This window comes from Penicillium canariense (genome assembly GCF_028826845.1).
Source record: "Penicillium canariense strain IBT 26290 chromosome Unknown utg000004l_segment0_segment0, whole genome shotgun sequence".
Lineage (NCBI taxonomy): Eukaryota > Fungi > Ascomycota > Eurotiomycetes > Eurotiales > Aspergillaceae > Penicillium > Penicillium canariense.
In genome coordinates this window covers 4436915-4451604 of record NW_026622731.1, presented here as the reverse complement: position 1 = coordinate 4451604, position 14690 = coordinate 4436915, and the positions used below count along the sequence as shown (strand labels likewise).

At 55.5% G+C, this 14690-nt stretch overlaps 4 protein-coding genes across 4 annotated transcripts; 2 read left to right on the top strand and 2 right to left on the bottom strand.

Moving 5' to 3' along the window:
• Positions 1–5390: 5390 nt before the first annotated feature.
• vosA lies at positions 5391–7276 on the top strand (the record flags this gene model as incomplete). The annotated part of the gene is made up of 8 exons (XM_056689985.1): positions 5391–5490; positions 5644–5713; positions 5795–5940; positions 6018–6102; positions 6174–6329; positions 6420–6756; positions 6845–6970; positions 7046–7276. Coding segments are annotated over 8 exons (1251 nt in total), but the record flags the coding sequence as incomplete, so codon positions are not given.
• A 718-nt stretch (positions 7277–7994) lies between these two features.
• Positions 7995–10396, top strand: N7482_007860 (uncharacterized protein; the record flags this gene model as incomplete). The annotated part of the gene is made up of 2 exons (XM_056689984.1): positions 7995–8090; positions 8150–10396. The coding sequence occupies 2 exons, from the start codon at positions 7995–7997 to the stop codon at positions 10394–10396; spliced, it is 2343 nt and encodes a 780-aa protein (XP_056542413.1).
• A 247-nt stretch (positions 10397–10643) lies between these two features.
• Positions 10644–11786, bottom strand: N7482_007859 (ribosylnicotinamide kinase; the record flags this gene model as incomplete). The annotated part of the gene is made up of 2 exons (XM_056689983.1): positions 10644–11499; positions 11572–11786. 2 exons carry the CDS (start codon positions 11784–11786, stop codon positions 10644–10646), a joined length of 1071 nt encoding a protein of 356 aa, XP_056542412.1.
• An 829-nt stretch (positions 11787–12615) lies between these two features.
• On the bottom strand, positions 12616–13493 carry N7482_007858 (uncharacterized protein; the record flags this gene model as incomplete). Its single annotated transcript, XM_056689982.1, has 2 exons — positions 12616–13131; positions 13191–13493. 2 exons carry the CDS (start codon positions 13491–13493, stop codon positions 12616–12618), a joined length of 819 nt encoding a protein of 272 aa, XP_056542411.1.
• Between the last annotated feature and the right edge of the window lie 1197 nt (positions 13494–14690).

Below are 14690 nucleotides of genomic sequence, written 5' to 3'. Positions count from 1 at the left end.
AGAAAGCACGGACATGCAGACCTACAGGAACACTACTAGTAGCGCGAACCCTCCGTCTCCCACCGGCAGATCTCGGAGTCCGATGTGATACGTTCTATGCGGTCGGAAGTCGGTACATGGCATGACCGAGTCCTCCCACTATAGCAGATCTCCCACTTTTAGCAGATGGGGAACGCGCACGAAGAGCCTGCCTGAAGCTCGGAGAATACAGAAATAAAGGGGGGTTCCCTCTGGCAGTCCGCCACCACCGGGGAGGTTCGAGGAAAACCAGCATGCGCCGACACCATGGGAAGGGCGCATCGCCTTGCCCTGTACGTACACAATGAATCGGAAATTGACTACGAAGGAAGAAAAATCACAACAAAATCACCCAGCCAGCCAACCCCGATCGGCAGGATCGGCGGTCAGAGCGTGTTCGGCCAGCTGTCAGGGGGGGGGGGAGGAAGGGACGCATCCATGGAACGGGCGGCTTAGGCCCGGCTTCACTTTAAGCATAACCGCATAGCGTTCCAGGGTGCCGTGGTCCTGGGGACGGGGCCGCTGTCAGACGAGCTTAGAGGCTCACGGATGGGCTATGGGCACTATGAACGATGAACTATGAACTATGAACTATGAACTATGAGGAGGGGACTATGGCTCGTCCCGCGATTACATCGATCGAGGAGAGATGCAGTATGCAGTATTCTGATGATGGACTGTGAGCGCGACCTCGGGGCTGGTCAACGGTCCCGCAATAAAATTTCCGGGAGCCACTTCGTCGTTCGTCCCCACGTCCACCACGCGGGTTTTGTGAGGCGGGTTTAGGCCTTTGATTTGAGTCTGTCGGTGGAGGCAGATGCGCTGTTAGTCTGCTCGTCTGGGAACTGCCAGCAAGGAAAATTCTATCAGAGGGCTGTATTTTCCCTGTTCCTTTCCCTCTCCTTCCCTTTCTCTCTTCTTTAATTTTCTTTTCCCAAGTCTCCTACATCTCTGTGGAGTTAGGCTAGTGCGGACGGCCTGGTCTGCTTGGGGCTGTTTATCCGCTTGGCTCCTCCAAGCCTCTCTGCCTTTTCCTCTCCTTGCCAGTCCTCCGGCGGGCTGGTTTCTGCAGCCCAGCTCCCTGTACCCTCCCGAGGCACAAATCCTGGATCTCGGGCGATGTCCGGCATTGCCATTCCCTGCTGCTGCTGTACGCCAACCAGGCCTCGCGGCCAGGAACCGATGCGGGCAGATGCATAGGTGGGCATCGAACCACCGTTTAGGCTGAGACGGAACCAGGCATTTTTGTCTACTGAATCACCTCGTTCGGGGGCGATCCTCCAGGGGCTGGGTTTTTTTTTCCTCTCTTTTCTTTTTCTACCGCAGGGTGCCCCCGCTGCTATCACTCCGAAGGGCACCGGCGGACCCTCCCAGCGGGGCCAACGAAGCCCACGAACCTGCCATGCGGCGACGGCCATTGGCCCCGCGGGCACCAACCGTGATCGATGGTCACCGCGCTGATCAATGCAAGACTAGAGACCCCGAGGCCCATGTTTAGCTGTGCATGCGCTCTGGGGTCCTCGAGTGCCGCCAGTTGGCAGCCCCCCCAAGGCCACCCTTGCATGATCGCCGCAGTACTATCGGGTCTTCTGCGGTGATGCATCGCCCGCGGCGAGTGGGCCGCTTGTCATATCCAGCTGCAGCTGCAGCCACACCAGTGCGCGCCATGCTTTTCACCCCTCCTCTCCAACAAGGCCAATTCCCCCACCCAAGCCCTGGCCCTTTCACCTCTTGACGCTTCCCGATAACCGGATCAGATCGATCATCCTACCACTGGTCTCTCTGTCGCCTCGCCCCGCAAGGAACTGTCCAGCTTCAAGTGCATCCGTCATGCACTGATGCAGTCAGGGGCATATTGGGAAAAGTGCCGACTCAAAAGTACCATACAGCCTGCCCTCGATCGCCATACTCCTCCCTCCCCCAGCCGCGGCGGGGACCAGCAGATGGCAGCTGTGGCGTAGTCCTGGATGCGAAGCCATCGCCCGAAAAGTGAAGAACGCACCGATCTGCAAACGCCGCGCTGATCTGATCCACCGCACCCTCCCCCTCCATCCATCGCGTGTTGATTCGTCTCCAGCCCAATGCATGATGCCCGATCGCTCAAGTCCCCGGACCAGCCAGCCCACGGTGCATGATGCCGACTAGCTTACCTTGCTCTCATGCACGGCCCTACCTCGATCGAAGCGGATCTCCCACCGTCCTGTCCCGGGAGGACCGGACCTAACTAGTGCAGACCTCTGCCGAGCTGGTGCGGTCCCCATACAGGAGGGCGCAATATCCCTCTCTTTTTGCGAGGCTGCATGACACACAGGCAATGTGACGCATCGACTCGTAGGGCAACGCAGAGGGTTCGTGCCCTCTTTTGGTTCCTATTTGCCTTTTTGTTCCCTGGAGGGTCCCTTTTTGGGGTTTTTTTAATTTCTTGACAACTGGCTTGAACTCGCCTTTTCTTTTTCACCATCGACCGCGTCATGACTCGGTGTGCTCCCCCCTGACCGTTGCCTGCCGGCCCAACGTGCTCGTGCTCGGTTTGCGCGCCCCGACTTGCAACTGCGCCTAGCTGTCTTGTCCGCGGGGCGAATCGGTTGCCTGGTGGTGGCTAGGTGGTTATTGCGACTGCGCTAGTCTTTGACGACAGGAAGCGTACCACGCGTTCAACCCACACGACAATCGAATCGACCACCTCGTCGGTGCCAGGTATTCTCGTTGCAACCCAGGGATTTGTTGTTGGCTGCCGTTTGGGAGAAGACAGGACAAGACGGGAGCGGGCCAGATTCGTGTCACGCCGAACGAACGGGAAAGCAACAGAGCAAGGGCGAAGACTGTCTCGACAGACTCGAGCAACAACAGGTATGAGAACCTCCGCGGTGAGCTTTTGAAGGTCTGCGTTTGCGAGAGGAGGTCAAGTGGTCAGAGAGCCGGCTGGGTGGGCCGCTGACCAGCGAGCATCCTCCGCTCCCTTCCCCCTTTCGGGCAGTCGATGGCCACAGCTCCTCGCTTTCCCAACTTGGGAATGCGGATGACATAAGAGGGGGGGAAAGCTGGAGCTATCAGCGCAGCAGTTCACATCACTGTGGCTTTCTTTGGGTTCTCGGGGTTTCAAATTAAACCTTGCTAATCAGGCTGGCAGAGCATTTCCGGGCGCCAGGACCTCCGCGACTCCCGCTCCAAGTTGGGCTTTGTGTTGGGGGGAGGCTACACCGCGCCGTCTTTGTTTGGAATCTCCGCCCAGTGCGAGCCAACGCCCTGCAATTAGCGAGCTGCGAAAACTCACGGGTCCTTGTTCGTCGCGCCTCAAGCTCAACAGTTGAACGCTTCACCATCCCCCCATTGCACGCTAGTCCGATAGCCCGCTAGCCCAGCTCATTTCTAGCTTCGGGCGCCCCGGATCCTGGCCCAGCAGCAGGCCATGCGGCTTGGATCTCGCATATCCGGGAATCCACTTTGACTGGAATGCTTAGACGCCGGACCAGGGACCGAGTCCACTTTTTGGCGTGAGGCAGGAGCTCATTTGCTCACCTCGGGGTCCTCACCATTACGTGCATAGCCGGGGAGGGCGCGCCGTTTTCGCCGGCTCCCAGTGGCTCCCCAGTGGCGACAGCCAAGGGCTTACGAGCAACACGGACCAGGCGGATTAGGCTTGATAAGTCGTGCACTATTGCACGGGAAACCAGAGGGGCTTTTTTCCCCCTCACGCTCCAAAGCCAATACAGAGTACCGAGTACAGCCCCGGATAGCACCGCGCTAGGCCCCTCGGCCGATCGAATGTGCGCATCATCCTGATCGTCGCCAGTGCCAGTGCCAGTGCCACCGTGCCCGCCAACCGTGGTCGACCCGGTCGACCGCAGCTGAACCCTCTCCCTTTTTTTTATTTTTTTTCCCTTTCCCCTCCACTTTTCTTCCCGTTTTAACCGTCTACGGCCTTCGACGGCGGGCGACCCTCTGGTTTTCCAACGGTCGAGAAGTCTGTCTGGGCTCCACCCTTCAGCTATACTGTGCACCCTGCTGCGAAAACGGACAAAAGGCCTCCGAAATTGATTTTATTTTTTATTTTTTTATCCTTCTCTGGTCGCAGCCAGGATTTCTATACGGTGTCCTGCACAGCCATCTGGTGGCTACTGTGTGCCCCAACTACTGTTCCACCATTCCACCACACCCAGCAGTCATCCCTTCCTCAGGCAGGGCCGGCCTTAAGGATCTCTCGGGTTTCCTATTGGATGTTCGGTCCCTAATTTTTCAGGCCCATTTTTCTGGTTGTCTCGCTGTGTGGCCTTGGGGCTTAGTCGTGTGGGACGCTGATTTGCTCGCGGGGGAAAATCGAGGCCCAATTGAAAATTGCGTTCATCGACGTTGGGGATCGCGACGCCTAGCCGGGACCTGCATCTGCACCTGCTGCATCATTACCTGCGGTCGCTGTGCCTAGTGCCCAGACACTTAAAGCGACCGAGTTGTGTCGGGTATCTATAGAGGAGTGAAGTGACCTACGACGTCTACACTGCTACCGGTCGTTCCTTCCGTTCGCAGCGTCGCCGTTTGCGGCACGCATTTCCACTGCACCTTCGCACCTGCCACTGCTCTGCTTTGCTTTCCTTCCCTTCCACTTCCGCCTGCCAACCATATTTCCACTGCCGCTCATCCACCTTTTCCCTCCCACCGCCCATCATCCACGGTTAACAGCCTGTCGGAGCCTTCTGAGCCTACTCAACTGCTCCGGCACCCTCCTACAGTCTGGATTCGCCTTTCCATTCTTTCCCACCTCATCCCCCCCCCACTACAGCTAAACTAACACCCCCCCCTCCACCACCAATTCTATCCACCACTCCTCAACTGCCGGCGCACCATCCACGACATTGTGACTCGTGCTGCGCGCTCTTTTTCCCCGACCCATTCTTTCCCTTCTCTCCCATCTTTCCCTTCTAACCTCTTCTCACTGTCTTCGCACCCGTGGACAACCCGCTTGCCGCTTCTACTCCCGAACCAACTGCCACACTACCTTAGCTCGTTTCCTCGGATCCTCTTCCGCTGGGTGCCCGCTAGCCTCTTGCCTGACCCTTGATTCTTGATCATTGATCCTCTCTTATAACAAAAAAACCCGCACTTTGGGTCCTGGTTCCACCTCTCCGTCTTGATGAGTGCATCGACGTTCACCGACGCCTCTCTCTCGCGCGAAGCCCAAAGGTAAGCAAAGTAAAAGCCAAAAAAAAATCCTTAATTCTCCTGGACACTCTATTCCTCCCTCTATGCCTCTCTCCCTCTCTCTCTCTCTCCCCACCACCCTCTCTCTGTCTGGCTCTCTTCTATCTTCCCTCCGTTCTCCCATCTTCTGCTACCATCTTGTATGACTGGGTCGCAACTCTTACTCGGTCGTCCAGGGATTCCAACTGACCATGTTGTCCAACACCAGTTCTGACTTTGACCTGACCATTCGCCAGCAGCCCGACCGGGCGCGCGTGGCCGGGGGCAAGGAAAAGGGTACGTCTCCAATTCTCCTCCCTTTCCCTCCTCACCGGCAAGCCTCACGGGTAGCTCCGGTCCTAATCCTCTGTTCTTGAGATGGAGGGCGGTCCGGAGCTGCGGAGGAAGCTGGCGAGAAAGGTGACCCGCAGTGATTGACTGGGCCGGCAGAGCGCAAACCCATCGATCCGCCCCCGATCGTCCAGCTTCGGGTGCGCGAGGAGGGCTCTTATCTTGCGCAGTAAGTGAATCAAATTGAATCGCCGAAGGCTACCCTACCAAGGGTAGTGCGCGCGGGTTGCGAAGCTAACTGCCTACCAAGACACTACCTGCAAAGCCCCTACTATTTTATGTGCTGCAGCCTGTACGATGCCTCAGAAGACCGTCCAGTGCCCGTGGCGCCATCTACAGCGCTAGCAGGAACCCTGGTTTCGTCCCTTCACCGGCTGAAGGATGTGGACAACAGCGGTAAGTGGTCTCCAGTCGAAGCGGAGTTCGGCCTGTCGCCCAACGCGGGGGCGACTCAAAAAGCTGACTGTGGCTAGACGGAGGATTCTTCGTGTTCGGCGACCTGTCTGTGAAGATCGAGGGCGAGTTTCGTCTCAAATTTACTCTGTTTGAGATGCGCAAGTGAGTCGCGTGCCCCCCAACCCTCCGGTCTGCGGGCAGCATTGGAGCAAATGGCTGACTGGTGAACCCAGGGATGTTGTCACCTACTTGAAAACCATCATTTCGGACCGATTTAAGGTGTCGCCTCCGAAGAACTTCCCGGGCATGATGGAGTCCACTTTTCTCTCGCGATCGTTCGCGGATCAGGGCGTGAAGCTGCGCATTCGCAAGGAGCCTCGAACTATGATGTGAGTTGGGCAGTTCAACTTGCGGCGTGGACGGTCCTTTTGCCGTGGGAAGGGAGGGATTTTCTGTTCGCTGACAAGTACCCCGCACAGGAAACGCTCTGCACCTCGCCCAGACGAGTTTCCGCAGGCTATTCCTCCTCGATCGCCGGATCGACAGCCGGTTCAGATCCCGCCTGCTGCGACAGGCTATACAGGCTATCCGGCGGCGGCAGCGAGTCGAGACTATCAGTATTACGGGGCTCCCGTCAAACGCCACCGTACCTCGATTGACTATGGTCGGCAAAACATTTATGACACCGATAGCAGGATGGCTGCTCGCCCGATGGATCCATACGGCCAATCGACGACTATGTACGGCCAGCCAAGCGCATACCAGAATCCAGCTATGCAGCAGTATTCCACGGGCCAGGTGGTGCCAGACTATGGGGTTCGTGCAGCGTTTCCTTTAGAAGAGAGTTTGTGTTCACGCCTCACGAGGAACATCTGTCCAACTAACGGCTCTGTCGGTTTCCTAGATGACATACGGTCTTCCTCCCTCAGCAGCACCCATGTCTCAAATGTCGGATCCCTCTGGTCAGGCTCGGCCTAGCCAGCAAGCTGCCGTGGGGCAGCTGATGGCGATGAACCAGCCGGGCACTCCCGTACGGCACCCCAAGAGTGAGTTCTAGTGAGAGAGGTCTCTGGCTAAGGATTTCTTTCTATTGGACCCGACGCAGACCCCAGATTCGACTGGAGCGATGATGGCTCAGGGATACCCTCGGTCCGGATACCAGACGCCCAGTTCGACCATTCTTCCTCCGCTGCAGCGCAATTATCCCCAGGCCACCAACGGGACCACCGCGCGCGGCTACTTTGACCAGCCTTCCCCGACGGCTACCCCAATTTTACCTTCCCAGATGGCCCCCGAAGGTAATCGCTATGGCTCTGCGAACGGAACTCCTCAGTGATAGGAACACGGTCGGTACGATACCTCTTATAACTCATACCCCAGAAGCCATATACATGGGACTGGGACTGGACTGGGACTGAGACTGGGATCGAACCCCAAAATTGCCCTTCTTTCACTCGTTCATGCTTTGGCCGGGTTGTCGACCTTGATGATCCCTCCTGGCTGTTTTATGCTAAATTCTTTTTGTGAGAGACTCTTGTCCTCATTTGGTCTTTTTTTTCCTGTCTGTCTGGATAGACGGGGGTTCTGTTAGATATCACGCTTTTGACGTTTCTCACATTGGGTGGCTTCGGGTTTCTTGTTTTCTTTTCTTATTACTGGCGCTGATGGCTGGGTAGAACTGGAGGGGTGGAGGCTTTATTCTTTCTTAAAAGTGAGATTCTCATTCTTATGGTTCTTGTTTCCTTCTGTGTACATACTGGCGCACCCCCTTAGCAGTCCACCGCTGTGCTTCTAATTTGGTGATGACCGCAATTCAATGGCTTATGCTTTCCTAAAAGTTCTTTTCAGCTCCTCTTCCTCATCGGCGCGTCTTGATGCTGGGGTTGTGTCCTCTGGTCCCTTCTGATCACTCGTCTGCAGGCCCCATCTGTTCCTTCTTTCCTCCTCTTGCCCTTCTGCCTTCTCGCTGCTTCCCACCCCTCGTTCCACCTTTGTCCATCCTCTTTCTACTTTTCTTCCTCCCCATTATTTCCACGAGTCTGACCCGTCGACAGATGGATTCATCTGAGAACCCCTTCAGCAATCTCGACCTCTGGTGCGATTGGTCGGGGGATCCCAGCGACACGGTCGAGGTCCGCATGTCGATCGAGGTAAGATGGCAGCGCGTCTCCTGCCCATGCCATTCTTCTAATGTTGACATCGTGACCAGGTCTGGTGCACACCAAATACCCAACTAACCGTACTCGACATCTCACATCCATCCGTCGCCCATGTCGTCGATTTTGCACTGAGTCTCAAGTCCGCCAGGCCAGATGATATCAGACGACTACGGGAGTTCCACGCAGACCCATATGACTCTCCGATACCGAGCGATGAGGCCAAGGCACCTGTAACGCCTGAGCAGGAGACCAGCCATGCCAGTCTGACACCTGGGCCTCCGGGCTTGCAGGCGGATGCTCACACACCCTCGGATTCAGGCAGTGTAGTCCGGGCTGGTCATACCCCCGATGGATCCCCGAGAGGGAATTCGCTGCTGGATGCCTTGTATGCCAGTCTATACCAGGATAGTCCAGCCTGGGAGGGGACTGTCGATGCGGATCAGTCACCACAGAACCCACGCAAGCGGAATGCGAAGGCAGCCTCCTTGCCAGACTCGGTGACTGATTCGGAGAGATCGTACGGCGGTGGGAAGGTCAAGAACAAGAACCGGATACTTAACAAGGAGCGACAGTCACCGGTATCGTCGACGGCCTCCAAGCATTCACGGTCGCGAAGTCTGATACCTAGGCCAGTGAATGTGGCCATCCAGACACATACAGACCCTGCTAGGGTCCCGTTGCTGAGAGATTCAGCACTCTTGTTGGGTGTGGACTTGGACAGATTTGAAAACAGCCGGTCACCAATCAATAAGGAAAATTTGAACAAGCAGAGTCAAGTGGAACACAAGGATGTCGGAGAGAGATCCCCCCGAGAAATATTGACGCCCTTAATGAGTTCTCCGACGAAGACCGGCCTGGATACGGATGTCGGTGAGGAAGGCAAGTCCCTGCCAGACGGAGAAGACGTGGAGAAGCTTTCCACAGTGGCATCCGCCGGTAGCCCGTGTGACACAGCCTTGCTGTCGGATTCAGTGGACACATCATTCGGGGGAATCTCGACCCAGGGTATTCTCTTCGTACACCCTCCCACTCCACCGCGTACCATCAACAGACCTCGTCTCGTCCTCGTCGATAGGGTGTTCCAAGTCCGTTGCTCAGCCAACGTTGAACCAGCCTCGTACCTGGCCACCGTTACTTTCCTCTTGCATCTACAGCCTGGCAGACCGCGCGGCTGGTTCGAGCTCGTCGTCACAGGCCTGCCTAGCCTGTCCGCAAATGACCATGGCTACGTATACCTCCGAACACCGGATGGCCAAGGAATGGAGTTTCGCACCATGCACTTCAAGCGGTACAGGCTCGTTGACAGCTGCCTGATGGCTCAATTTAGCATTCCATCAAAGCTCGTCATCCCCCTTCGACCCTGCGACGCGCGCTTCTACGGCTTCCTGCGGGACTTCAAAGTAAACCAGACCATCCGCGCCGACGTGACAGAAGACAAGGAAGACCCACAGTCGTGCACAGTCACATACACCGCCGTCTGCTCGCTAGATCTCATCCAGCGCGGCTTCTGGGCCGAGCGGTGCGGCTTCTACATCTACGTGCACGGCGGGCCCGACGGCGAGTACACCTGCCATCTGCAGACTCCGAGAACTAGCTTCCAGACCATCCAGCTGCACTCGGGGCCAGACTCGGAGATTGGCATTGCGCAGCTGCAGGTTATCTGCGCGCCGGTGAATCTGAGCATGTTTGCCGTTGCTTGGGAGGTGAGACTGTCCCGCCCGAAGGCTAGTAGCTGGGTGCCGCGCATCACGGCTATGCTGGAGGGATACGGTCTCGAGGATGAGTTGCAAGACAAGTACCTTGATGCCGACAAGGACATAAAGGAAATTGTGCGTGGTGAAGTCAAGTCCAGGCCTGTTATTCTGAAGGAATTGCGTCGGAAGAGCGGGTTCTGCTCTTGGTTCGCGAGGATTTGCGGCTTTTTCGTGCTCCTGCTTTCATTTTGCCTGTCTGTTTGGTATTGGACTGGGTGCTCCGATGCTGTTCTGCACGACTGTTTGAAGATGGATCGTCTTTCTGTGGGCTCCGTGGTTAGTACTCAGTGGAGGTCCTGGGAGGTACTTGAACTTCGTTCCACGGAAACGCCTCCCCAGGAAACGCCCTCCCAGGTTGCGGAACTGACTGGCGCTGCGGTACCTGAGGAGAAGCCCGTCTTGGCTCCTATCTCTGTGCTGGAGATTGACCTGCAGCCACAGAAGCGGATCTTACTGCCTCCAGCGCCGTTGTCTTTGCGGGACCGGGTCGATTATTTCCTGGGGTGGAAGGGTCCTCTGCCGGGAGGTGGAGGTGGGGCATGAAATGCTGGAGAATGTGAACCAACTGGTCATGGAGTGAAAAGTTGCTTTTCTTCAGAGAATCTGGAGTGTACCATTACCCCCTAGCTTTCTCTGTGGTTGCGAGCGTCGCGACAACCGTATGCAATGAAGCTTATTCTAGAAAGGCCATAAGCCTATGCGACCTCAGCATCCCTTAGTTTTCGGCTCTCTAATTCTTAACAACCCCAACTCTATCCATCCTTATATATCTTGTCTCGTCTAGGTAAACCTACCAGGCCAAATAAGCCCCCAATACCTCCTCTACCGCCCACCGCAGGACAACCTCCATGCCCACCGCACCCCGTCCCGGTGCAACTTTAACACCAACATCAGTCCTCACATCAACTCCCTCCCCAACCCTCGCAACGATATCATCACCGCTCACACCATCCGCCTCCCCACCTACAAGCAACCACGCATGATCCCGCACATACCGCGGCCACACAATATCATCCACATAGCCCGGCGGGTCCGTCCAGAAATTCTGCGGCGGTCGATCATCTTCCTGCTCCAGGTCTACCTCCCTAGCCTCCTTTCCCTCGTCGCCAGTGCCAGGCACCACATCAGAGGGCGGCTCCGGCGCCGGCCCAATAGTGACGTACCCATTGCGTCCCTCGCGGCGCGCTTTCACCGTACTGTAGGGCGCGGGTAGGAAGAGCGGAAGCTGGATCTGCGCGTGGACGGGGCGCAGGGCTAGTGGGCTGCTCGGGTAGTGCGGGTCAGGGGATTGCGTAGATGCAGACCCCTCCCCAGACCCAGTCCCAGTCCCAGTCCCAGAATCAGATGTCGAGGTCCCAGGCGCGCTATACAGCAGAAAGCCCTCCATAAACGCGATCGTGCGTCTGTCCGCGCCGGTGCTGGCGGCGAGTCGGCGCTGCACTTCGGAGCGTAGACTGTCCACCACCGTGTCTGGGACGCCGGAGGCTCCGGCTTCGTTTTGGTCTTCTTTGCTTTCTAGGCGGGGTGGGAGGTGGCCGTGTGCGCGGACGTAGGAGAGTGCCTGGGCGAGGAAGGCCGTGTCTATTGCGGCGGCGGTGTCCCAGTCCTGCACTGTTTTGCCGGAGGGGGTTGTTGTGTAGGGGATTCTGGGGTGCGGTTAGCAGGGTGATGTGAATGATGGGAATTGGTGTGTCGGGTGGAGAGGGGGAGAACTGTACTGGTCATCTGGATAGTAGAAGTCATCTTCGTGGATGATGAATGTCGTCAGCGTCGAGCTGTCTGTGGCTGTGGTGTCCCCTGAGCTCGGGGCCAGGCGCACCCCGTTGAAGATGCGCTGTAGAAGGCGGGCGAGGGTGGTCTTCCCGCTGGAAGAGGGCCCGGAAATGCCGACTATCAGGGCCGTTTCGGGCCCTGTGGGTGCTGGCTCGGTCATTGTATCTGCTGATGCTGCAAGGGAGGGAATGCTGGAGGGACGTGATGATGATGGAGGGGTTGTGCTTATCGGTGGTCTTACCGCGATAGCTTATCTTATCGGGGCGGAGATCGGCGCTTTGATGTAAACATACATCGGCCGGCTGGAGATCTATGGTGGGATGACGGGGTATGAAGTATCGCAATGTCAAATGTTGAAATTGTATCTGTCAAGTCCTGGGTCCCCGGAAAGAGGTGTCACTTCTGTCCATGTCTGTTAATGCCAAAAAACTACCCCAGTGCTCGATAATTTTATTCCCTCGAGATTAGTCTTAACCGTGACACACCCTCCCACACCGCGATCCTTGAGGCTCAATCCAGAATGCCCAGCGTCTTGTTGAGCTGATAGATGGTCCCTCAATAAGGGATTCTTAGAAACAATTTGTAAATAAATAAATAAACGTAAGGTATCTCTGATATAAACCTAATTTAAGAACTTAAATTAGGAGGGATGAAGGCCAAAAGATCCTGGTTTCCACCAATGAGACCGGGCGCGCATCTGTTAGAGCCTGTCTTCCTCAACATGGTGACTGTGCCTGTGGAGATTGGTAAGGTAGTCAACGATATGAAAGATGCTCCTATGGCTGGTACAGGCTATTCCAATGGTAAAGACGTGAACATCCATTTGGTAGGTAGGAAAATTATATATGGACTTGCATGGTCGTTGTCTAATAATCAGGAGAAAATGTTAAGTGATATTGCGCTAAAGTAAAAGAAAATCGTAAATCAAAAATGCGGGCCAGGTCGTGAAAGATATCCTGTCAATGATACAAGTCGTCCAAGGGGTAATTTTAGAAACTACGCAGGAGCCTGCGGTTCAAAAAGGCATCGGTCAGTTGCCGCTGCACTTGCTGGACTCGTTCGAAGCGCATGATCTTGCAAGATTCACTTTCGAGGTGATTGAACAAAGCGGCCAAGGAGACAAACTCCTTGCCGCAATTCTTTCGGTTTGGGCAATGATACACCTTCTGCTGGTGTACAGGTGAGTTGAGGTGCTGGTTGAGTGATGTCACTGTCTTGAGTTGCTTGTGGCAGAGGTAGCACTCCCAGTGGTGACCATTCCAGGCAGCACTGGTGGCCTCGTACTCCACTCGGCCCTCGTCGTGCCATCCAATCTGCTTGTTTGTAATCAGGCCATGCTGGTCAGAGTGCCGAGCCATCTTCAGAATTGTCTCTCGGTTCAGCTTGGGAGCCTTGGGGCAAGAACCGGTCTCCAGGTGGTGGGCCATTCCGCTTGCAGTGACGAAGCCGGCCTTGCAGAAGGGACAGGGGACGTCTGTTCCCCGGTGTATTTTCGAGCGAAGGTGCTGTTCGCTCGCATCAAAACCTGACGTTTCGTTGGCTCAGCCTAAATTGTTGGACTTACCATGCGCATGTTATTCTCATTTTGGAAGTGGCGATCGCACGCTTTGCAGTATGTCTTCCAGTGGTCCAGGGCATCCATGTGCTGATTAGCAGCAGCCTGAGTCTGAAAAGCGCGGTCGCAACTCTCGCACGGAATCTTCGGTCGCATATGCCCAAGCATATTCATGTGCTGGTTACAAGCGGCCTGGCTTCGAAAGAGTCGATCACAAGTCTCGCATTCAGCCCAGTGATCGTAGTCGTCCATATGCTCATCGCAATCCCAACTGAGATAGAAGGTCTCTGAGCAGGTTGCACATTCGTACATTTTGGAAAACTGCAGACGATGATTGCTGAGGCAAGTGACAAAAAATGAAGTTGAAAACAATTGCGGAGGAGAAGGAAGGTCTGAGGGTGAGAAATAGGTGGAGGTCCTGGAAGTCGGATAAGTACACAAAGGAGGGCAGGACTGAAGGGGAAGCGGAGAGGGGTGGGGAAAGTTGGGAGTGGGGAAGTTGACGGTGTAAATGGAACAGGTCCAATCTCGTTTGCTGCTGAAGCTTCCGCACCCTCCCCCTTCTGCCTAGCAAGATAAGTGGATAGCAACTTAAATGAATACGATAACTCTCTCTCTCGATCTTATCCGCCCGCCTCCAAAAAGACAGTGACGCGCCAAAATCAATACTGCCGCAAATTTAATCTAATGAAAGAGACACACGAGTATAGTTCGAGATGCGACGTAGATGGCTATATAAACATACAAATACGGGAGTCGGGTCAATCGTTTATCCTATCCGCCGATGCTTTAGGGTTTTGGGGAGTTTCTTAGCGAGACTACATGGACCTGTAACCTCGTTCTTAGTATGCAGCCAGTAGGAGCCGACCTCATCTCCCCGAACCTTGAGCATGCGCTAGCTTGCCGATTCGGGACCGACGGAATAGCAACAGAGCAACAATTGCATGCCCGCGATGGACTTCGGTGTCCGTGGGCCGAGCCGCACGAACTGTGGGGACTCGTGGAGTCTACGTAGACATTGCCAAGGAGAGTCGTCATTCTTTGCCACACTCAAACAAAGTAATAAGTCATGAAAGTCTGGGAGTGCAGAACAGATAAGACGGACCGGACATCTCGGTCGCACTTGCTAACTAGGCTTAGTTCAAAGGAAGCTACCGTGCCTCCTGCGCAGCCAATCAAAACTGTCTCCTGTACTTACACATCTTCGCCCACCACACCCCAAACTACGAAAACGCGCGCAAAACGCGTCTCCAGATCGCAGGAGCAAGGGGGTGGGCCTCTATATGCTATACAGGCATCTCAAGATAGCCAATTTTCCTGAGCAGTGTTAAGTGAAAAGGTGACTTTTTAAGGTGTTCTAGACTAATCAGAAGATGTGCAGATGCGTTGCAGAAAAGTGGCGGAAGGAACCGTCTAATTGGAAACCGGGAACTACCGATCTAAGTGGGTCCCCAGACTCAGCCATCCGGGCGGTGAACGATCTGCCACCGCCCCCGATATCAGCTCCGT